The sequence below is a fragment of the Hemitrygon akajei genome, chromosome 16 (genome assembly GCF_048418815.1).
Source record: "Hemitrygon akajei chromosome 16, sHemAka1.3, whole genome shotgun sequence".
NCBI lineage: Eukaryota > Metazoa > Chordata > Chondrichthyes > Myliobatiformes > Dasyatidae > Hemitrygon > Hemitrygon akajei.
Genome location: NC_133139.1, coordinates 3975230 through 4000176, shown reverse-complemented (window position 1 = coordinate 4000176; position 24947 = coordinate 3975230). Strand labels below are relative to the sequence as shown.

The 24947-nt window shown below is 39.7% G+C and overlaps 1 protein-coding gene across 1 annotated transcript in view; it reads left to right on the top strand.

Annotated features, from left to right (window-relative positions):
* Window positions 1-24472, top strand: part of LOC140740313 (mucin-16-like) — a 47918-nt gene extending 23446 nt beyond the window's left edge. Inside the window, exons 21-34 of the mRNA XM_073069467.1 lie at window positions 559-728; window positions 1145-1171; window positions 2983-3116; window positions 3207-3274; window positions 4816-4985; window positions 5085-5111; window positions 8586-8746; window positions 8831-8898; window positions 10329-10498; window positions 11191-11366; window positions 11893-11960; window positions 16860-17020; window positions 20167-20279; window positions 23808-24472. Of these exons, the coding sequence (XP_072925568.1) occupies window positions 559-728; window positions 1145-1171; window positions 2983-3116; window positions 3207-3274; window positions 4816-4985; window positions 5085-5111; window positions 8586-8746; window positions 8831-8898; window positions 10329-10498; window positions 11191-11366; window positions 11893-11960; window positions 16860-17020; window positions 20167-20279; window positions 23808-23900 (1606 nt within the window). The 3' untranslated portion in view covers window positions 23901-24472. The remainder of the gene's footprint in view (window positions 1-558; window positions 729-1144; window positions 1172-2982; window positions 3117-3206; window positions 3275-4815; window positions 4986-5084; window positions 5112-8585; window positions 8747-8830; window positions 8899-10328; window positions 10499-11190; window positions 11367-11892; window positions 11961-16859; window positions 17021-20166; window positions 20280-23807) is intronic.
* Window positions 24473-24947: the final 475 nt, after the last annotated feature.

Here is a 24947-nt window from a genome sequence, read left to right as displayed (position 1 = left end):
TCCCAACTAATATAATTGCACTGGGTCAAGTCATTTCACCGACGCAGATGGGTTGCACATGTAGTAACGGTTTGGGTTTGCTCCCACATGGCTATCAGCATTGACAATGATCCCTCCCATTGGTCCAACAATCTCTTTGACTCCTACCATCAAGCTGGAGGTACCATAGCCTTAGGAGAAGAACTGATAGAATGGGAAACGGCTTCTTCCCCCAGGCTATGAAACTACTGAACTCCCTCCCACCACTCTAAAGTGCTAATTTACTTCTTAATTTGTGTTATAAATGCACATTATTTGTTATTTTACTGGTGGTAATATTACTTCATGTGAATGTGTGTGAGTTATATGCATTGTGTTGTGCACCTTGGTTCCAAGGAATGTTGTTTCTTTTGCTGGTATGTATTCATGTGTAGGATCAAGTGACAATAAACTGAATTTGAACTTGAAATTTCAACCCCAACGTTATTAGTTATAGCACAGTGATACATAGGAATATCTCAAGAGGATTTCAAAATAATAATTCTTGATGTAATTGATTTTCTCTCCATTTATTTCCAGCTCAGAAAATGTACAGGACACCAGAGTGTTTGCAAACTGCTCTTTCAGAAATGACTCAGACCCTCAGCAAGTTAATCGTGTCACTGTGTACCATCTGTTCAGAGACAAGACAAACGGCCCCTCCTCTTTAGCAATGTATTCACTGGACAACAGTAGCCTCTATGTGAATGGTACTTATCATTTATAGGAATATTTTGCTTTGTTTTCTTTAATTACATTAATATGATTGGACGCCACAATAGTGTATTGGTTAGCATGAAGCTATCATAGCTCAGGGCATCCAAGTTCAATTCCGGTGCCATCTGTAAGGAGTTTAAACATTCTCCCCGTGACTGCATGAGTTTCCTCTGGGTGCTCCGGTTTCCTCCCATAATCTAAAGATGTACCAGTTGTATGTTAATTGGTCATTGTAAGTTATCCTGTGATTGGGCTAGAGTTAAATAGGTGGGTTACTGGCCGGCATAACTCATTGGGCTGAAAATGTCTATTCTACACTGTATCTCTAATAAATAATAAATAAATAGAAATTTTCATATCAACTATTATCGTTAGTGCATATAATCTTATTGCCTATCTGATTTTTCAGATTACCATGAAGAAACACCTACAGTCAGTAAGTACGGTTTCTATTTCCTCCTTCTTCTTACTTTGACATGGGCTGACAAAAGTAGCTCGCCAGAGTCCTCTGTCCTGGGCCAGTCTTTTGAGGTGTCTCCAGGTGTAACCGATCTTCTTGATATCCCTCTTCTCCCAGAGATGAGGTCTTTGAGCTTCTGTTGGAGTTTCTGCTGCTTGGGGCTAGCCCCATGCCCAACCTTCCTCTTTTCGTAGCTGGAGCTTGGAGCATGGGGCAATGTATGGCAGAGTTTTCCACCTTACTAGTATGTCTTTTATTTTTTGGACTTGTCTAGTGAGACAAGCCAGCAGTCTTCTTTGGTGATTTTGTTTTGGGATTTGGCTGGTCAAATAAGACCAGCAGTCCGTCAGTTCTGATTGGGCGCGCGCACACGCACACACACACACACACACAAACTCGCATATATACAATAGCACTGTCAGCTCTCCTGTCCTTTCCAACTGAGTACTCAACATGTTACATTGGAATTGGTGTATTATCGTCATGTGGAGATACAGTGAAAAGCTTGTCTTGCATATTGTTCATACAAATCAAATCATTACGCTCAGTATTTAGCTATTCTAAAATAAAACGACTGTAATGCAGAATAAAGTGTAAATGTTACCGAAAAAGTGCAGTGCATGTAAACGACAATGTGCATAACATAATGAGGTAAATTGTGAGGCCAAGAGTCCATCTTATTAAAGAAGAATCTGTTAACAGTGGAATAAAAGATCTCCTTGAGCCTAGTGGTACATGCTTTCAGGCTTTTGTATCTTTTGCCTGTTGCAAGAGGGGAGAAGAGAGGAAGTCTGGGGTAGGTGAGGTCTTTGACAATGCTAGTTTCTTCTCTAAGGGAGAGAGAAATATAGACAGAGGGAATGCTCATTCCCGTGATATGCTGACCTGTGTCCACAGCTCACTACTGTTTCTTGCGGTCAAGTGCAGAGTAGTTGTCATACCAAGCCATTAAGCATCCAGATAGAATGTTTCCTATGGTGCATCAACAAAAAAATGATAAGGGTAGATGGGGACATGTCAAATTTCCTTAGCCTCTTCAGGAAGTAGGAACATTGTCCTTTCTAGTCTGTGACATGAATATTGTTGGACCAGGACAAGTTCACAGCAAGGAAATTGAAGATCTCAACCTTCTCTACCCCAACACCATCAATGTAGACAGGAGCATGTGTATCACCCCACTTTTCTGACGTCAATGACCAGCCCTTTTGTTTTATTGAGAGAAAGATTGTCCTCATGACACTATATCACTGAGCTCTCAATCTCCATCCCTTACTCCCGTCATTTGAGATACAGTCCTCTAGATTTACAACTAGGGTTATTCTCTTGGAAACTGATAAACTAATTGAAATTTAAATTATATGAAAAACTTCAGAAATTCTACAGTATGTGAGCTACATTATCCTGTCTACCTCATGCCAGGTACCATTAATGGGCTAATTTTACATTTGTGAGTATTGAGAACAAGAGTGGCAGATACCAGAAGTTAGAGCTGGAACCCAAATTCAGACAAAATATGTGAGACAACAAAGTAGTGACAAGCTGAATGAGATATGGAGAACCACTTACAAGAGGTTGCTGCTAATGTGATGCTCTTTGATTTGCCCCAGTTTCATATGGAATTAAATTAGACGTCAACAATGTTGAATGCTCTTTTCTATCACACTGCCTGGGTCTGTGTTTTCTGCCTTCCTCGTTAACTTATCTAAATTCTACAGATTACAAATGAATCATCAACATAAATTATTTTAGCTAAGTTTAATAATTTTTCTCATTTTTCATCACAACAGGTTCACCAGTTGAAACCAGAAATCCCTATGATTTTAATGTGACCTTCTTTATTACCAACTTGGCTTCATCCGCAACCTTACTAAATCCCAATTCAGCATTGCACAAATCTGCAGCGAGTATTATTTCTTCCCAGGTCGGTAGGCAAATGAATGATCAAGACATTTAATTATTTAATTAATTGGGATTTCTTTTGTCTTAAACTCCAACTCTTGCTTTCCTACAGCTGAACAGAGTATTTAGAAGCAGCAAGATCAAAAACGCATTCACCAGCTGCAAAGTTCTCTCGTTCAGGTGAGAAGGATTGATACCCTAACTATGTGACTTTAGTAAAGTGTATGATATTTCAAAACTAACTCAATGTACATTGACACACACAAAATGCTGGTGGAACACAGCAGGCCAGGCAGCATCTATAGGGAAAAGCGCTGTTGACGTTTCGGGTCAAGACCCTTCCATCGACAGCGCTTCTCCCTATAGATGTTGCCTGGCCTGCTGCGTTCTACCAGCATTTTGTGTGTGTTGTTGTTTGAATTTCCAGCATCTGCAGATCTCCTCGTGTTTGCTCAATGTACATTGTTTTGTCTAACTTCCTGTAATTTCTCCCCCCTTCCTTTTCACCTTTTCCATTCCCCATTTTGGCTACCCTTTTATCCCTTCTCTTCTCCTCACCTGCCTGTCACATCCTCTGGTTCCCCACCTCCTTCTCTTTCTCCCATGGATGCTCTCCTCCCCTATCAGATTTTTTCTTCTTCAGCCCTTTACCTCTTCCACCTATCACCTCCCAACCTCCATCATTCAATCACATTCCCTTGCCTTCTCCCCATAACCTTTGATGGCCTGACTAATCAAGAACCTATCAATTTCCACTTTAAGTATACCCAATGAGCTGACCCCCACAGCCATCTGTGGCAATGAATTCCACAGATTCACCAACCTCTAGCTAAAGAGATAATTTATATATGGTATTTAAATATTTATGTCATTTTTAGCCAGAGAGTGGTGAATCTGTGGAATTCACTGCCACCGGCAGCTGTAGAGGCCAAGTCATTGGGTATATTTAAGGCAGAGGTTGATAGATTCTTGATTAGTCAGGGCATGAAGGGATACAGGGAGAGGGCAGGAGATTGGAACTGAGAGGGAAATGGGTCGGACATGATGAAATGGTGGAGATGACTCAATGGGCCAAACGACATAATTTAGCTCCTATATTTTATGGTCTCATGATCTCAATCCACATTTTAAATTGTATCAAACCTTAAGCCTTCCAAGCAAGTAATCTAAATATTCTTTCATGATGCACTTTATCTACTATTCATTTGTTTTGTTTTAGACATACAAATATCAAGGTGATCTCAATCGGCCATTTTAGAAATAATTTTGTCTTTCTGGAAAGGCTACAAATAACTGCACGTACTGTTTTGTACCAGTCAAACACTTCACAAACAGTCTTTTGTTTGATTCTGACATAATTGAATTGGTTCCAATCATGGAATGCAGTCATAATTACAGTAATGGTTCATAAGAATCATAATCAGGGTTATTATTACTGACATATATCATGAAATTTGTTGTTTTGCAACAGCAGTACAATAGATAAAATATACAATAAATGCCAATAAGAAATATACATATGTAATTAAATTAGTGCAAAAATAGTGAGGTAGTCTTCATGGACTATTCAGATATTTGCTGGCAGAAGAGGAGCAACTGTTCGTAAAACATGTGAGTAATTTCAGCCCCAGCATCTTATGTTAATGCAAAAGAACGTATGAAAAGATAGTAAGGATTTCAAAATAACTCCTTATTTAATTGTTCATTCGTCTACTTTGCAGCAAATCAAATATACAGGACAGCAGAGTTTTTGCAAACTGCACTTTCAGAAACAATCCTGACCCTAAAGAAGTTAACCGGGTCACTGTGTACCGTGAATTCCGAGACAGGACCAAGGGCATCACTGCCTTAGCAGCATATACACTGGGCAGTAAAAGCCTCTACGTAAATGGTATTTATGTTTAATGGATTATTCTGTTCTTTTACATTTCTCTGTATTTTATTATATTTTCATTTAAAATGTCTCCTAAATATCATGTTTTCTTTGCAGATTACAATGAAGCGGTTCTTTCAGTCAGTGAGTATAGTTTCTGTGTATCTAAACATTGTTGACTTCTTAACATCTGCTCAATTTTGTGGAGCATGAGATTGGCACTGCAATGCATGGCCACACTTATGTGCCTCCCTCAGCACATCTTTAGGTTGTGTTCGTTGTTAATGCAAATTATGCATTCCACTGCATATTTCGATGTACATGTCATAAATAAATCTGAATCTGACTGGTTATTTTAATGCTAATATAGAAAATCTTACTGAAATTGTGACAGAATAGGAACTGTAATCTCCACTGGAATCCAAAATTGGCTTGGACCTCAAGAGCAAATTTGAAAAGAGGAAACCACTTGAAGTCAGCAACAGTCAGGAGAGCTGCCTACTCACCAGAGCAGACACTTACTTAACCGATGCTGTCCCAAAAACTCAGTCAACGCTGATAACCACTGCAGACTTCTTTTTAACCAAGGGTTATGGATCCTATTGGAGAGTGATAAATAAGCAAATTAATATTGGTTGAATGACTGTGATTTCAATTACAATCTTTAAAAGTGATCTCCTAAAAAACTGAATTGCATTGAGCCCTCTTCTTACGTACCACATAATTCAAGTTAATTGAAAACGTTGGGCACCACGGTTGTGTAGCAGTTAGCACAACACTATTACAACTCAGACTTCAGAGTTCAACTCTAAGGTATCTGTGCATCTCCCCGTTGGAATGCGTGGGTTTCTCTCGGTACTCCCGTCTCCTCCCACAGTCCAAAGACGTACTGATTAGTAGGTTAGTTGGTTATTATAAGTTGTCCTGTGACGGGGCTGGGACTGAATCAGGGGTTGCTGAAAGGTGAGGCTCAAAGGCCTGGAAAAGCCTATTCCTGGGATTTAAAATAGTTTGAGTCTTTTCTCCTGGTTCCCTGTGAATTGGCCAATCCCGGGTACACAGGGCAGTGTCCAAAGGCATACAACACAAGGCTAGACATCGGCTCCACCATCATCATCTACACTTACAAGGGCTACTACACTTGTGGCACAAGAACAGTCCTTTACAGTACATTTAAGCCTGATTCAGAGTTCCTTAAAGGGAATCTGTCTGAGGAGGTCCCACTCTGGTAATGGGAACCTCTTTAAGTAACTATTTTAACCCAGCTCTTCGATAGGGTCCCCAATCTTAACACCCACCCAAGATTTTGATCTATACCTGACCCCCTCCACCAACTATTATATCATCCTGAATAAACTGCAGCCACACCCAAGTTCAGCCAGCTATCTATATGCCAGCCCAGCTTGAACCATACCAAGATCCCAAACATGGCCAAACCCTTCTACCCCTGATAATCAACCATCATCTTCCCAATTCCTGACCATCAATGACTGATATTACTTTCTGTCTAGCATTGCCCTAGCTGCTACACTTTCTGAGAAATCCCCTCTGTCTTTCAGTCTGAACCCTCTTTTCCCTGACTTTTTGGCCAACCATCTGCTCAACTCATCTTCACCAATCCCAACACTGAACTCTGTGCCTTTTTAATCCACCTTAATTCTAAACTTCTGCCCCTCAGGGCCCCAGGAAGGTTTGCCTTTTATTTCTTGGGCTTCTTGTGGTTAAGAAAATGTACAGTGTATTGGTCTTCATCAATCGTGGAATTGAATTTAGGAGCTGAGAGGTAATGTTGCATCTATATAGGACCCTGGTCAAACCCCACTTGGAGTATGTGCTCAGTTCTGGTCGCCTCACTACAGGAAGGATGTGGAAGCCATAGAAAGGGTGTACAGGAGATCTACAAGGATGTTGCCTGGATTGGGGAGCATGCCTTATAAGAACAGGTTGAGTGAACTCAGCCTTTTCTCCTTGGAGCGACGGAGGATGAGGGGTGACCTGATAGAGGTGTATAAGATGATGAGATAGTCGGAGGCTTTTTCCCAAGGCTGGAAAGGTTACCACAAGAGGACACAGGTTTAATGTGCTGGGGAGTAAGTAAAGAGGAGATGTCAGGGGCAAGTCTTTTACTCAGAAAGTGGTGAGTTCGTGGAATGGGCTGCCGGCGACGGTAGTGGAGGCGGATACGATAGGGTCTTTTAAGAGACTTTTAGATAGGTACATGGAGCTTAGTAAAATAGTGGGCTATAGGTAAGCCTAGTAATTTCTAAGGTAGGGACGTGTTCAGCACAACTTTGTGGGCCGAAGGGCCTATATTGTGCTGTAGATTTTCTATGTTTCTGTCAGTGGTTTTTCCGGCAGAATTAAATTTCCCGTGCATAAAACATTGCTGGCTAACCCTTGCCAATATTTACTGCATACATAGAGGTATCTTTCAAATACTTGGCAATTATACTGTCGTTCTCTATTGATTTACATCAATTGATATATAACAATGCTGAAAGTGCTGGACAAGGACCAGCAACATCATGAAAGATCCCACCCACCCTGCTCCTGGACTGTTTGTCCCACTCTCATCAGGAAGGGGGCTATGTGGTGTCCACACCAGGACCACCAGACTCAAAAACAGTTACTTTTCCCAAGCAGTAAGGCTGATCAACACCTCAACTCACTAACCCACTCCACTACACCCCAACCACCACTACTTTATCATTTCCTGTTAGAGTCACCTTTATGTATAGACACTTCTGTGCCTAGTGTCACTTCATGGAAATATAGTACAATTAATCTATGTATATAAGCTATCTTACGTATCATATTTATTGTGTTTTTTAAACTATTATTCTGTTCCTTATCTTATTGTATTCTTTTGTGCTGCATCAGATCCAGAGTAATAATTATTTTGTTCTCCTTTACCCTTGTACATGGGAAATGACATTAAATAATTTTGAAATGTGGTGTGCTTTTAAAAGCAGCTTTCATTTTTGTGTGTAGGCCTATGTTCACTATGATCAGGGTTAATGTGGTTTCCTACAGAAAGTTAAAATATTTAGTAATTAAACAATCCAGATTTTTTTTAAAAGAAGCAAAATCTACCTTGTAAATTCTCATTAGGACACTTCAGCAATATGCACCAACAAATTCGTTTATTTATTTTAATTTAGAGATACAGCATGGAACAGGCCCTTCCGGCTCAATGCACTACTCCACCCAGCAACCCCTAATTTAACCCCAGCCCAATTACAGGACGATTTACAATGACCAATTGACCTACCAACCGGTATGTCTTTGGACTGTGGGAGGAAACCAGAGCACCCGGAAGAAACCCATGTGGTCACGAGGAGAACGTACAAACTCCTTACAGACAGCGGTGGGAATTGATACCGGGTCACTGGCACTAAAATAGCATTATGCTAACTGCTACGCTACCATACTGCCCCAGATGGGTTAATTGATATCCAAAAACTGCAAGGTAGAATTCTGCAAGGTAACACTTTGATCCAGAGGATAAACAGACAGTTCCTTATAGAGTTGCAATTCTTTATTCAAAAAGAAATGAGTTGGCGAAGCTGCAAAGTGCTTCTCGCATTCCAAGTATAATGCTTTATTCTTTCTCTACAGCTGAAAGTCCCATTGTGGCAGAGACAGTACCACCAAATCGAGAATCGCGTCGCCCTAGTTATAACATTACCTTCATTGTAACCAATTTGAGATTCACGCCTGATCTACAAAATTTCAATTCTCCTCAGTATAATACTGAATCAAACAAAGCTATCGGTTTGGTAAGTGCCATATGAATTTGATTGACATTGATCAGTGTACTGGTGTGTCCATATGTCTAAAACACGTCCTGTTGATTTTGATAGCTCAACAACTTGTACAGTAATAGCAAGATAGCAAGAACATTCTCAACCTGTAACAGCATATCTTTCAGGTAAGACATTCCTACAGACCTTCTCTTATGCTACCTAATTTGTTTAAAAGTAAAGTAAAAAGTGCCAACTATTAGGTCCATCAGAATCTCTGCAAAGAGCATTTATTTTTTTAACTTTTATTCTTTTTTTCTTTTTGTTCTCTTTTTGCACTACTTATTTAATTTAATATATATGTTTCTTAATGTAAATTATAGTTTTTGATAATTATGTATTGCTGCCACAAAACAACAAATTACACGGCATATGCTAATGATACTAAACCTGATTCTGTTTCTGTTAATTTAGACTTAATTTTTTGAAAGAGTTGTTTTAAAGTCAGACGTTCTTGCTTTCTACAATATGTAGATTATTTTTGAAGTCAGTATGTAAAAAGTCAGGTGGAGCTTGTCAGCCTTGGACAGCAATCCGCCTAGGAGAAGGAAAACTCTGATTTTAAATCTCTGCTGACTTGTGGCCATACGCACCCATGGGAAAGGCTTTGAGAGTAAACCCTGAGGAAGAGATCAGGAGCCGGGTTCCCTAAGGCAGTTTGATGTTGTTTACAACTTCACTCTGGCAACATCTGCGACGACACTGGTGCCAAGCTTGGACTACATCAGTGACTCGGAGAGGGGGAACCCGCTGCATGAGCAACAGCCGGTTCTTCAAATCTTCCCACCCAGGCTTGCACCCTGGAGAGGACACAGTCCACCAGAGGCACAAACCCTTGATCCCCTGGGGTTGATGACTGCCTACTACTATGAAAAAGCAGAAAATAATAGTAAATACTGCTGATGTGGCTGTCATGAACCTTTCCCACTGTTGAACTGTTCAGCATTGTAACCTTTGCTCGATGATTGGCCATCCCAGTTCAAACTCGTGGTACAGTTATTTGACACTTTATATGATCAACAATATTAAATATCCTTACTACTACTACATCGATTCAGGCCTAGGGAGCCGGCGTCGGGCACGATGGCGGACTCTCCACTCCTCCCTCTCCCTCATCAGTGTGTTCAGTTCATCTACATTAGCCGCGCCACTATCTTCTAGGAACCTACAATAAAAGACTAATTTTAATACATCAATCCATATCATTGCACAGTGATTATAAGAAAATGCGATCTATATTAAATAAAATATATAGTTATGTAAAATATCTAGAAATATTAATAAATACAAGAGATTCTGCAGATGCTGTAAATCCAGAATAACACACACAAAACGTTAGAGAAACTCAGCAAGTCAGGCAGCATCTGTGGAAAGGAATAAAAGAGTTGGCGTTTAGACATATCAACTCTTCATTCCATTCTACAGATGCTGTCTGGCCTGCTGAGTTCCTCCAGCATTTTGTGTGTGTCATTCCAGAAATATTAACATTTCAGTTTAAATAAATTAGTTTCGTATTTTATAATGACTTTCACTAATTGTATGTTCCTTTTCTTTCCAGTCCTACAGTCACGGAGAATACTAAAATTGAAGCATTTTGTTCATTTAAAAATGATCCCACTACAGCAATCATTGATAAAGTTGATGTCTACAATGAGTTCAGGGAGAACACTGAGAAAATCACTCAATTGGGTTTATATTCATTGAACAAAAATAGCCTCTACGTAAATGGTATGCATAATTTCAAATCATTTAACAGAACGCATTAAACAGTCATTACTTAAGTTGAAAAGTTAAGTTGGATGCAAATAGCATTCTCAGTTATAGAGTTGCATGAATAATTGAAGATCAAATACCCTCAAAGCAACAACAAAAAAACACAATGATCCAGTGTTTTCTGCAGCTGCTTTCCAAATATCCACAAAGATTTTTTAAGGTAATTGAGACACAGGTTAAGATTGCTTAATTAAGCTCATCACCCCCACTGGGGCAGAGGCCTCCAACGGCAACTTGCCAGGGTCCTCTGTCCTGGGACAGTCTTTCATGTTGTCCCCAGGTGTAGCCTATCTTCTTAGTGCACCTTTTCTCTCCCAGGGATGAGGTCTTCGGAATTTCTGTTGGCATTTCCGGAGCTCTGGGTTTTTACATGATAGGGTTGCTAGCCCCATGTCAAACTCTTCTCCTTTCACAGCTGGGCTTGGGACTGTCCATGGCGGAGTTCAGGCCATGGTTAGCTGAAGAAGGAAAAGTTCAGGGTGGACTATTCCAAGAACATGAGAAAAAGATTAAGTACTTACTTTCTGTAAAAAAAAATATGACTATGAACCTAATTGTAATTTTAAACTTGATGTATTCATATGAGCTGATGTTCATTTGTAGTTTCCCTGAAATCACTGATAACATTTTAATGTTACCCATTTTAGGCTATCAAGAACCACAACAACCTGAAACACAAACAAATGTACCAGCATTTGAAGGCAGAGATGGGGACTTGCCATTTGAACTTAATTTCACAATAATAAATAGAAATTTTACTGAAGAATTTAATGACCCAAGTTCCCCAGAGTACCAAAGCTTGGTTAACGACATTTCTGAAATGGTAAGGACCATCTTCTTGACACAGTTTTAAATTTAAACCTGTACTAAACAGGACCAGATGCATGAAATATTGATGAAGGAACTTCAGCACTAGAGCTGGGCTCTGCATTGGCTAAGCATTGGCACAGCACTGATGACTCACTTTCTAGGATTCTGCAGTTAATGTTATTTGTGTACTTTTTATTGTTCTGTGATTTGTTCTTTTTTTACATGTTGGGTGTTTGATTATCTTATAGCATGGGGTTTTTCTTTAAATGGGTTCTATTGTGTTACTTTGTTTTGTAGATGCCTGCAAGAAGTCAAATCTCACGGTTATGTACTGTGTGCATACTTTGATAATGATGTACTTTGAAATTTTTGAATTATTAGATATATATTGCATTTGGATTTTTTAAGTTTCACACAGTTAATTGCCTGCACAATTTTTGTAAAAATTTTGCTTTATAAAATTCTTTCAACATATTCCACAAAATTAATTTTATATTACGATAAGTTTTAAATCAGTTTAATTTATTATATTATTTCAGCTCACAAGTTTATACAGAAACAGTCAACTTAGAGATAGCTACCGTGTCTGTAAAGTTACAGGACTCAGGTAAGAGGATTTCTTCTTAAGGTTTCAACTCAATAACAGTATCGAAAACTGATTTAACAAAGCACAGTACAGGCCCTTTGGCCCGTGGTGTTAATGCTGACCAATATAAACCTCAAACAAGAGAAAATTTGCAGATGCTAGAAATCCAAGCAACACACACAAAATACTGGAGGAACTCAGCAGGCCAGGCAACATCTATGGAAAAAAGTACAGTCGAAATTTCTGGCTGAGACCCTTTGGCAGGATCTACTCCGTGATCAATGTAACATTTCTCCCCTACACAGCCCATAACTCTCCATATTTCTTACATCCATGTGCCAATCTAGGAGGGTTTTAAGTATCTGTATTGTATCAGCCTCTCCACCATCTACAGCAGTAACACAAACAACTCATGTTATGACATACATAAGACCTTAAGTATTCAAAGCCATTTTGCCCGACTCAGCTCTACTATTTTATCATGAGTGATCCATTTTTCCTCTCAGCCCCAATCTCTTGCCTTCTCCCCTTATCCCTTCATGTCTGGACCAATCAAGAATCTATCAACTTCTGCCTTAAATATCCATAAAGACGTGGCCTCCTGTGGCAATGAATTCCACAGATTCACCACTGTCTGGCTAAAGAAACTCCTCCTCATCTCCACTCTAAAGGGATGTCCTTCTGTTCTGAGGCTGTGTCCTCTGGTCATAGACACTTCCACCATAGGAAACATGTTCTCATCCACTCTATTAAGATATTTGACCATTTAATAGGTTTCAATTAGGTCACCCCTCGTACTTCTGAATTCGAGTGAACACAGGCCCAGACCATCAAACGCTCTTCATATAACAAGCCTTTGATTCCTGGAATCATTTTTGTGAACTTCTTTTGCACCCTCTCCAGTGTCAGCACATCCTTTCTAAGATAAGGGGCAGAAAACAGCTCACAATACCCCAAGTGAGGCCTCACCAGTGCTTTACGAAACCTCGACATTACATACTTGCTTTTATATTCTAGTCCTCTTGAAATGAGTGCTAACATTGTGTTTGCCTTCCTCACCACAGACTCAATCTGCAAATTAACCTTTAGGGAATCCTGCACAAGGACTCCCAAGTCCCTTTGCACCTCCGATTTTTGAATTTTCTCTCCATTTAGAAAATAGTCTACCCTTTTTTTTAACCAAAGTGTATGGCCATACAATTTCCAACACTGTATTCCATTAACCACTTCTTTGTCCATTCTCCTAATCTGTATAAATCCTTCTGTTGACCCTCTGCTTCCTCAAGACTACCTTACCCTCCATCTGTCTTCGTAGCCTCCGCAAACTTTGCAATAAAGCCATCAATTTCATCATTTAAGTCATGGACATATAATGTAAAAAGAAGCGGTCTTAACCAGTTACCAGCAGCCAAATAGAAAAGGCTCCCTTTTATCTGACTCTTTGCCTCCTGCCAACCAGCCACTGCTTTATCCATGCTAGTATCTTTCCTGTAATACCATGGCCTCTTATCTTGATAAGCAACCTCATGTGTGGCACCTTATTTATCAAAGGCATTCCAAAAATCCAAGTACACAATATCAACCAATTCCCCTTTATCTATCCTACTTGTTATTTCTCAAGAGAATTCCAATAGATTAATCAGACGATATTTTCGCTTGAGGAAACCATACTGACTACAGCCTATTTTATCATCTGCCTCCGCCGAGTACCTCAAAACCACATCCTTAATAATCGATTCAACATCTTCCCAACCACTGAGGTCAGACTAACTGGCCTATAATTTCCTTTCTTCTGCCTTTCTCCCTTCTTAAAGAGTGGAGTGACATTTGCAATTTTCCAGTCTTCCAGAGTCATTCCAGAATCTGGCAGTTCTTGTGAGATCATTAATAATGGCACCACAATCTTTTCAGCCCCCTTTTTGAGAACCCTTTTTCGGGTGCACATCATCTGGTCTAGGTGTGGTGAACTACATATACCTGTCTGGACACGCCCCCCCCCCCCCCCCCCACAGACCGTGGCTCCTCCCACGGACCCCAGTATAAAGGCGATTGGAGGCACAGCCCCGGCCTCAGTCTCCAGGATGTTGTGTGGTGGTCACTTGCTGCTTGTTCTTTCTTCCAGCCAATAAAAGCCTATATCTCGTCTCACATCGCCGAGAGTTATTGACGGTGCATCACTGGCTGATTTATCTACCTTCAGACCTTTCAGTTTCCCAAGAACTTTCTCTCTAGTAATGGCATCAACACACTCTTGTGATCTCTTCCACCATACTACTAGTATCTTCCACCATAAAGACTAATGCTGAATATTTATTCAGTTTGTGTGCCATTTCTTGTCCCCCATTAATATCTCACCAGTATCATTTTCAATTGGTCTGATATCTCTTTTATACTTAATGTATCTGAAGAAACTCTTTAATATTATTGGCTAGCTTACTTTCGTATTCCATCTTTACCTTCTTAATGACTTTTTAGTTGCCTTCGATTGGATTTTAAAAGCTTCCCAATCCTCTAACTTCCCAGTAATTTTTGCTCTATTATATGCTCTCTTTGGGTTTTATGTTGGTTTTGATTTCTCTTGTTAGCCACGGTTATGTCATTTTGCCTTTAGAATACTTCTTTTTTGGGATGTATACATCCTGTGCCTTCTGAATTGCTCCCAGAAAATTCAGCCATTGCTGGTCTACCATCACCCCTCCAGTAATCTTTTCAATAGGTATATTTAATTTCAGAGATATGTATACAATATACATCCTGAAATTCTTCTTCTTTGCAAACATCCATGAAAACAGAGTAGTGCCCCAAAGAATGAATGACAATAAAATGTTAGAACCCCAAAGCCCTCTCCCAGCTCCCCCTCCCACTCATAAGCAGCAGTAAAGCAACAACCACCCACCCCCACCAGCAAAAACGCATCGACACCCTCCACTGAGCACTCAAACATGCAGCAAAGCATCAATAAAAACAGACTTGCAGTGCCCCAAAGACTACTCGTTCACCTGGTAATCAACATACCACAGGCTCTCTTTCTCCATAATAAGGGAAAAAAAGATGTCCCCATTTCACAGCAAGAGGAGAGACATAACAAAGCAGCTTGTTGATCTATGGTGTTAAAAGTCTGTTGTGTCTTCTGAGGTGTGTGCCCAAAGGACTTGGGTCTTTGGGCATATAGCCTGCAGCCAGCTCACTGCTTACGATCTTCCATCTCCTACGACACATCAGGCGGCGGTGGCATCAGCCTTGAATCCACCCGCCTCCAGAGCCACGAATATCCGGCACACTGAAGGTGCACTAGTCTTCCAGGCCACATCCTTTCTGTATCAAAAAGTGGCTGGTCGAGAGGCCCCGAGAGCTTTTCCAATCAATTCTGTCCAACTCCTCTCTCATGCCTCTGTAATTCCCTTTACTCCACCTTAATACTGATACATCTAACTTTAGTTTCTCCTACTCAAATTTCAAGTTGAATTCAATCATGTTATGATCACTTGTCCTTCAGCTCTTGAATCAATTCCGGTTCATTGTTCAACAGCCAATCCAGAATAGCTGATCCCTTAATGGGCTCCACAAGCTGATCTAAAAAGCCATCTCATAGGCATTCTAGAAGTTTCCCCTCTTGGGATCCAGCACCAACCTGATTTTCCCAGTCTACTGGAATATTGAAATTCCCCATGACTATTGTAACATTACCTCTTTGGCATGCATTTTCTATTTCCCAATGTAATTTGTAGACCACATCCTTACTACTGTTTGCAGATCTCCCATCAGGGTCTTTTTACCTTTACGGTTCCTCAGCTGCACCCATAACAATTCAACACCTTTCGACCCTGTGTCACTCCTTTCTAACAATTTGATTTCATTTTTTACCAACAGATCCATCCCACCCCCTCTGCCTGCCTGCCTGTCCTTTTGATAGAGTGTGTCTCCTTGGATATTAAGCTCCCATGTACATGTGACAAATAATGTGAATCTTAAAATCTTTAACAAAATCTCTTCCATATTTATGTTTCATATATTTAATAATATACTTAATGAGTTGCTTTGATTAAAATTCAATATTTGCAACAGGTAGTTACAGCTGTTGAGACTAGGTCATTGGCTATATTTAAAGCGGAGGGGGTTAGGTTTTTGATTAGTCAGGGTGTCAAAGGTTATGGAAGGAAGGCAGGAGAATAGGTTTGAAAGTGATAATAAATCATGATGGAATGACCGAGCAAACTCTATGGACTGAATGATCTAATTCTGCTCCTACGTTTCACTTGATTTTGCACTGGAATTTTATATATATGCTTAAGCCTCAGATAGGTCCTTTTCATTTTACAACTTCCTCCTCCCCCCTCCCTCTTCTTCAATTTCCCATTGTGGCCCCCGACCTCTTATCCTCACTTGCCTATCATGTCCCCTTTTTTCCCTTTCCCTTCTTTCCCTTTCTCCCACGATCCACTCTTCTCTCCTATCAGAATCTTTCTTCTCCAGCCCTTTGGCTTTTCCACCTATTAACTCCCAGTTTCTTACTACATCACCCCTCCCCACAAACTTGGCTTCACCTATCTCCTTCTAGCTTGCACAAAGTACACTGCAGATGCTGTGGTCAAATCAACACGTACAAAAGCTGGATGAACTCAGCAGGTCGGGCAGCGTCATTGACTGCTCATTTCAATGGATGCTGCCCGACCTGCTGAGTTCATCCTGCTTTTGTACATGTTGATCCTTCTAGCTTGTCCTCCGTCCACTTCCTCCCCCCCCCCCCCACCTTCTTATTCTGGCATCATCCCCCTTCCTTTCCAGTCCTGATGAAGGGTGTTGACACGAAACCTCGACTGTTTATTCCTCTCCATAGATGCTGCCTGGCCTGCTGAGTTCCTCCAGCATTTTGTGTGTGTTGGTCCTTTTACAACTGATGTTATTCTTTTCACCCAATAGATTGGGATCCATTAAATGTACCTGCATGTGTTACTTCAACCCGACTGCTACCAATGAGTCAGTGATAGCTGAAAAAGTCAAAGCAGAATTTGAGAGAGGAACGGGTGGAACACACTTGCTTGGAGACACCTACCTGTTGCGAAAGGACAGCTTGTCAGTGGGTAAAGTATCAACATCCATGTTCATTATTTCTGAATTTTCCATCTTTCCACATTGATGATTTTGTTAGGTTTTCTAAGTTCAAGTTCAGTATATTGTCATTCAATTGTATACACATATACCACCCAACAAAACAAGGTTTCTCCCCAGCAAGACACACAGCACAGTACATATAACTTACACGCAACACAAAAGTAATATTACCAGAAGTAAATTCACAAATAATAGGTTGAATTTAAACATAAGTTAAAAAATAAACAGCATAGTGCTCTCACTGCACTATACCTGGTAAGACCTGTGTGGTAGCAGGGAGTTCAGTAGTATTATGGCCTGGGGTAAGAAGCTATTTCCCATCTTGACCGTTCTTATCCAGTTGCTTTGGTACCTCCTGCCTGATGGTAGGGGTCAAAGAGATTGCTGGATGGATGGGAGGGATCTGACAATGCTAACGGCCCTGTGTATGCAGCATGCATGATAAATATCTCTAATGGGTGGGAGAGAGGCATCTTCAATTTGAGCTCAGGCAAATTACAATTAAGAATTGAAATCAGCTTGTGAATTGTTAAAGCAATAAATAATCGGCTTGTGTAAAGTTATTATAATCAATGTTCTAATGCATTGCTTCATCTCAGAATGGGATTATCAAGAATCCAGCTGTTCTGATTTAATACTTCACCATAATAATAAGGCAGAAGTTCTTTAAGGGTATATAGACCACGTGCTAGAGCAGGTGTGATTTCTACAATACGGACTTCCCTTTCATCAGCAAATCTTTATCTCAGCAGAGTTTAGCAGGCAGGTACTGGTATAACCTGAGTGAGTTTGCCATTTTCTGGCCTAGAAGCTAACCAGTTTGGAACAATGTCTTCAGTAATACAATGTGCAGAATTATTTGGAATTATCATTTCAAATTGTGACTAAATTTCAACAGCACATTTTAAATGTGAATTTTCTCATGGAATCTCAGACAAATCAGTCTTACCTTTGTGATTTACTATCAGGAAATCTTTTTTTATTCACTTGTCCATGAGTTGTATATACGATTTCCTGTGCCTTTACAAAAGTGCAAAAGAATGTATTTTGTAACATTTGAAGTGGTTGGACACATTTCCTGTTAAATTCCCACCCTTACCGCTGCCGTTCACCTATTGCTGATGTCATCGCATGCTCATGGTAACAAAACCGATCTGTGTACAGCATGTTTCTGACTTACCAACAGAAACAAATGATTTTGCAGAATCTCAGCAATTAAATGTACATTTAAGAAAGTAAAAGGTGTATTCATCTTCACTGATCTCAACAATGACTTCAAACTGCTGCGGTCTGCAGACGGGCAAGAATTATAAGGAAAACATGTCAGCTGTATTTCTGAGATGTCACCCCTGGTGAATGAGTTGGGACCACCCAGTCACAGCATAAAACTAACCAGACCACACAAGTAAGACAGTAGAACCACAAATGTCCCCTCTTTCCCTATCCCACTTTGTTTGTCCCCTTTCCCCCATTCCCAATTTCTCACAACTGTGTCGCAGCCTACATGTGGACATAGAGGTCACTTCATCGGCACTGCCCCCTGCCCCCATGGCAAGTCACCAATGAGACTGCAGCAGCCGCCAGCTGTGAACACACGCTTCACTAGTAAGGTTTTTAAAACGAGAAAAAAATCCACAACAGAGATTTCTTAAAGTTAAGATAATATGGGTTTGTTTTTGTGACACTTTCTCGAGTTAGGTGAAGCAGAGCAGCTATTTAACATATTCACCTAATAAAGGATGAACCGAAATTTCTAACCATCTATCAATATTTAGGGTAAACCTCTGAATCTATGGACCCACTTTGAGAATCAGGATTGGTCCATTGTTGCTGCAGTGTTGGTTTCTAATCCTTTTTCACTGCAGTGGTCCCAAAGTAAACACACATTACAGAAATCCACAACCTAGTTCCATAGCCATTTCCTAATCGGACCAAACACCGCCCATCAATTTAAGTTAGAGTTACAGAGGTATACAACACAGAAAAAGGCCCTTGGACCCACCATGCCATGCTAAGGATTTTGTCTGTCTAATCTCATTTGCCTACATAAGGGCCGCATCCATGTGGTAGCCTCCAAGATGATGGTTGAACATCAATTTCTCCAATTCTGGTAATTTTTCCCCCTCTTTTTCAATTTCCCACTCTGGAATACTTCCTCCCATGGTCCATTCTCCTCTCTAATTAGAATGCTTCTTCTCCAGCCCTTTACCTTTTCCACCCATCACCTCCTAGCTTCTTATTTCATCCCCCCTCTTCAATCCTCCTGGATTCACCTTTCAGTTTCTAGTTTGTACTCTTTCCCCTCCCCCCCCCATTCTTATTCTGGCATCCACCCCCTTCCTTTGCAGTCCTGGTGAGGGATCTCAGTCTGAAATATTGAGTTTATTCCTGTCCATAGGTGCTGCCTGATGTGCTGAGTTCTCCAGCATTTTGTGTGTGTTTCTCCTTCTACATCCTGTATATTTAAGCATCTGTCTAAATGCAACTTCAATATAGTCATTGCTTCTGATTCCCCGACATCCTTTGCCAACAAATTCCAGACAGATTTTGAACAAAATGTCTGAACAAAACTTACCCTCTGGAATCCTTTGTGACTCTTTCCTCTCGCCTGAAATCAGGGTCTTTGAGAATCAGAATCAGGATAAATATCACTGGCATATGTCATGAAATGCACTTTGTAATACATAATTAAAAAAACATCAATTACAATAAATAAATAAAGTAAGTAATGCAAAAAGAGCAAACAGAAATAGTGAGGTAGTGTTCATGGGTTCATCATCTATTCAGAAATTTGATAGTGGGGGGAGGGAATAGGAGAAGCTGTTCCTGAAACGCTGAGTGGGTGTCCAGTCCTCCTTGATGGTAACAATGAAAAGAGGACATGCGCTGAGTGATGGGGGTCCTTAATGACGGATGTTGCCTTCTTGAGTCATCGTCTTTTGAAAGTATCCTTCATGCTGGGCACTCTTGCTTTTGGTAGGATATTGAAAAATTGTGCTACCTAATCAGTCTATGCCTCGTATAATCTTATATTTAATTCCAGCCTCATTGGTGTTGAAGAATTTACATTATGCACTTGAGTTTGATGAGCTTGCTTTGTCTTTTCTTCATGCAGAAGCTGAAGCCCCTGTCTCTTCAGACACAACAGAAATACCAGACTGGGGAATTGTACTCATTGTGCTGGCAATTCTGTTCTTTCTATTTCTCATTATCCTCCTTTGCTTACTGGTAAGTTCATCTGACGTTTCAGTATTGTACAGTGTCACTCACTTTAATGCGAAAATCTAGAAATGCACATCATAAATGAGAAAATATCTTTAAGCCATTGAGCATGAGTGGGTGGGGCAACATCTCTCCACCAAAGAAGAACTAACCATCTAGCCAAAAGAGATGCAAAAGATAATGTTCGACATTTAGTCAGACTCAAATGTATGTCTACTTCACCCAAGGTGCCAAAAAGAGTGATCAGAGGGTTAGGTTCTAAATGGCAATTAAGAATATGGGATAAAGTTAAAAAAACATCTCCCCAAAATTTCTCCAAACTAGGACAGGCCCAATACATATGAATAAGAGAAGCCTCGCCCACTTTACACTATCACAAAAGGGACTAATATCAGGATAGAGCTGCGATAATTTAGTTTTAGACATGTGAGCCCTTTGTACAACCTTGAACTGCAAAAGGCAGTGGTGAGCACATAAAGAGGTTGAATTAACTGATTTAAGAATTGAATCCCAAACCTCATTGGACAGAGAAATATTTAAATCATGCTCCCAGGCAGTTCTGATTTTATATAAGGGTTATGCCTCAAGGTTGTAAACTTATCCTGAATAGTAGATATTAAACCTTTACCCCATGGGTTTATAGAAAGAGACAAGTCCACAATGTTTTTCTTGGGCATCTCAGGAAAGTCTAATATTAAAGGGTTAATAAAATGTCTCATTTGAAGATATCTAAAGGAATGAGTATTAGGTAGGTTAAACTTTGCAGATTGTCGTTCAAAAGTTGCAGAACGATTATGAATGAAAAATCTTCAAAGCACCTAATGCCCTGTACCAGTCATGAAATGTTAAGTCTTGCATAGAAGGTCAAAAAAGATGGTTATGTAAAATAGGACTAGAAAGAGAGAAATCATGAAGGCCATTATAACTTCTGAACTGAGCCCATATTTTCAAAGTATGTCTAATAAGAGGATTAACAATTAATCTAGGCTAATGACAAGGAAGTGCAGAAATGGAAAAATCCTTACTAGAGTTCAACTCCATTGCCACCCATCTTGGGCAATATTATGTCCTGTTTAGACCTTGAAAAGATTCATTATTCACTTCTTAATTCGGACATAAAGTTTCACAAGGTGTGGGGACCTTTTCTTGAATATTTTCATAATTCCTCTTTAGATTAATGGTTTATCCATTTATTGTACTACAATCCCTTACTTTCAGCTTTTTTTCTGATTAAGTTTTACTGTTTTTTTTTATTGTGAAATACATTATAGTTTAGGTAGTAGGCATTATACTTTTTCTTATATTTACAGCTCTGTGGTGACAAAAGCCCTGATTAACTTTTCTTTACATTGTAATGGTTGGCTTGGAGTTTTGTAGTGGGAGGGTGGGGAGGATACTAACTTTATATGATTTCATTTTTGGGTGCTTTTTCTGTATTGTTATGAATTGTACATTAGACACGTTTGTTTAGCATTCTATAAATCCATTTTGTTGGTGTTTTTTTCTGTTGTAGTGCAGAAACTTAAAAAAATTAAAAGTGAGAAAATAACTCAAACATGAGGCAGGTATGGCTGGAGGAAGAACCTGAGTTATTAAGGCAATAGTCACATTAATGACCTGCTCAGCTTTAACATTAAAAACAAATGAAGATCCCACCATCTCCAGGGTCCAGGTTCAGTGCAAGCATGTAGATGTATAACCTTTTACATACCCTGATTGAACCTGGCATACAGATGGGTCTAGGAGACCGTAGGACCTAGGAGCAGAATTAAGCCATTCGGTCGTGGCTAATTTATTTTCCCACTCAACCATATTCTCCTGTCTTCTCCCTGTAACCATTGATGCCCTTTCTGCTCAAGAACCTATCAACCTATGCTTTAAATATATCTAATAAATTGGCCTCCACATCCATCTGTGGCAATTAATCCGTAGATTTAACATCAGCTGACTAAAGAAATTTCTCCTCATCTGTTCTAAAGTGACATCTTTATATTCTGAGGTTGTGCCCCCTTGGTCCTAGACACCCACTATTGGAGATGGCCTCTCCATGTCCAGTCTATCTCGGCGTTTCAATATTCGATAGGTGTCAATGAGATCCCCCCCATTTTAAACTCCAGTGAGTACAGGTCCAGAGCCATCAAATGATTGTCACACATTTACACTTTTAATCCCAGGTTCATTCTTCTGAACTTCCTCTAGACCCTCTCCAATGCCAGCAAATCATTTCTTAGATAAGGGTCCTAAAACTGCTCACAATACTCCAAGTGTGGTCTGGCCAATACCTTTTAAAGCCTCAGCTTAATAACGATCTCTCCAGGCTTGGAGAGGTTATCTGGATCAAAATCAAGTTTTGACATTAACTTCACTTGTCACATACAGTGAATTCCATCATAAAACATACAGTAGAACAGGCTTTTGGCCTACGATATTGTGTAGATTTATATAAGCCTATTCCATGATCAATCTAACCCCTACACAGCTCTTAATCCTCCATTTTTCTTTATCCATTGAGAGTTATGCATTATGTTGGCGAACCAGCTGGTCAGGCAGCATCTGTAGAGGGAAACTGGCAGTTAACTTTTCCAGCCAAGACCCTCAACGTGAAATGGAAAAAAGCAGGCAAATCCAATGCGCCCATCTCCCAAATACTCAGCTCAATGTTCAGGCTGTGCAGAATTCAGGAAAACCCCTGGTAGTGAAAGGGGACTCTGGCATGGGTGCTGGAAGCTGTCATGTATGAACTGCAGCCCAGATCTGTGGTCTAGATCTTTTTATGAAAGATCACTTGGACCAGGATACATTTGCTCATAATTGCTTAGGTAAAGATGCTGTATGCATTGTTGATCTGTCTCCTGAGCAACCAATGGTGACTCAGGAGAATTGCATAACCTGTGAAACATGCCACAGTAATGAATTACATGTATCCATTCAATTTGATGACTGTCATTAGGACAGAGACTGCAATTTCTGGTTCGACTTCAGCTGAGGAGTATTATGCTTTCAGAGAAAGATAATTTCTTCTTAATATCTCAGCAGCACCTCCCAGAACTTTAACTGATATGAATCAGCATTGACTGATGTCACATTGCAAGAATCTTTCACTTGCAGAGTTTGGATTTGCAGGTCACATTGCAATTATTCAGTTTCCAACTTCAAATAAACCAAAGTTAAGGGATGGCATTTCACAGTAAATAATCTAGATCCTCAAGTCCAGGCCACAACCATGTTAACTTTCTGGTGGGTAAGGCAACCAGAATTCCACACAATACTCCAAATTTGGCCTCACCAACATCTTGTACAACTTCAACATAACATCCTAATTGCTGTAAATACTCTGACTTATGAAGGCCAATGTGACAAAATTGCCCTGTGAATAGGCTAGGGCTAAAGAGGTGGGTTGCTGGGCAATGTGGCTTATTGGACCAGAAGGGCCAGCTCTGTACTGTATCTTTAAACTTATTTTAAAAGTAGAATTTTAAAATAATACAGTATATTAATCTCTACTTAAAGCATGCTAATATTTTGATCTTCCAGTTGGCATTATATTTGAAGAAGAAGAGACAAGGATCATACAATATGATGCAAAGCCCGGCTGGATTTTACTTCCTGCATCAGAAATTCCTATAAGGAATACAAGGAATATTACAGGCAATCATGCAAATCATACTGGATTTGAAGTAGAATAGCATACATTAGTAACATTAAATTGTGATATTGAACTAAATTAAAACTTGAGTTGCCTTGAAACTAAAATGAATGCACTGTAGTCAAAATAATATTTTCTGGAATCGATGCTCTGATGTGTAAAGAAGTGCTGGTTTGTAAAATCAGAATGCCTTAGGGGGAGAGGCAGGTCCAGATGTGATGGTGACAAGCATGATAGTATTAGTGTGACATGGTTTCCTGCATGATCTGGGCATAGATGATTTGGAAAGGCATCAACATCAGAAGGTCAGATTTCTAAAGGCTGATAACATTCTTGGAAAGGACACTTTTTGACTTAAAGCATTTTCCTCTTTGGAACAATTAAGCATGGCCATTATCACTGTGACAAGCCTCTTGAGACTTGGTCGAAAGGGCAGTGGCTCTCAAACCAGGGTATTACCCTTCTCAGTGACAAAAACGTTGAATGTAAAGAGGGCCCAAAGCTGAGCATGTATGCAATTTGCCATAATGATAATAAATACTGATTTCTTAAATTATTTAACTTCACATTTATTTTAATTTATATTGCAATTGTGATTAATCTACAAAACTTCTGTAACTAATATATATATGTAACATAATTTGTCTGAAATTGTCTTATCTTTTTATGCTGCTGATTAACTGCCTTTTTAAGATACCTTAATAACAGAGTATCTGGCTAAATGTTTATTGAATTAAATCCCCTTTCTTCATGAGAAATCTTCAAACACAAAAGATCACAAACTTAAGATGGCCAGAGGGATAATATGCTCCTTTCTGTATTTCATAATTAAATCTATTCAGTGACAAACAATGACTAAAGTTAAATAACACCTAGTAATACATTGGAAACAATTGAAGGTTTGTGAGTTATCTGTTTCTCATATGAATTATATAAATTAATCTTTTATCATCAGTCAGATATCTGGGGATAGGAATGTATTCCATTTAACTTAAAATTAAAATTAATAGGTCTAAAATTCCAAAGTA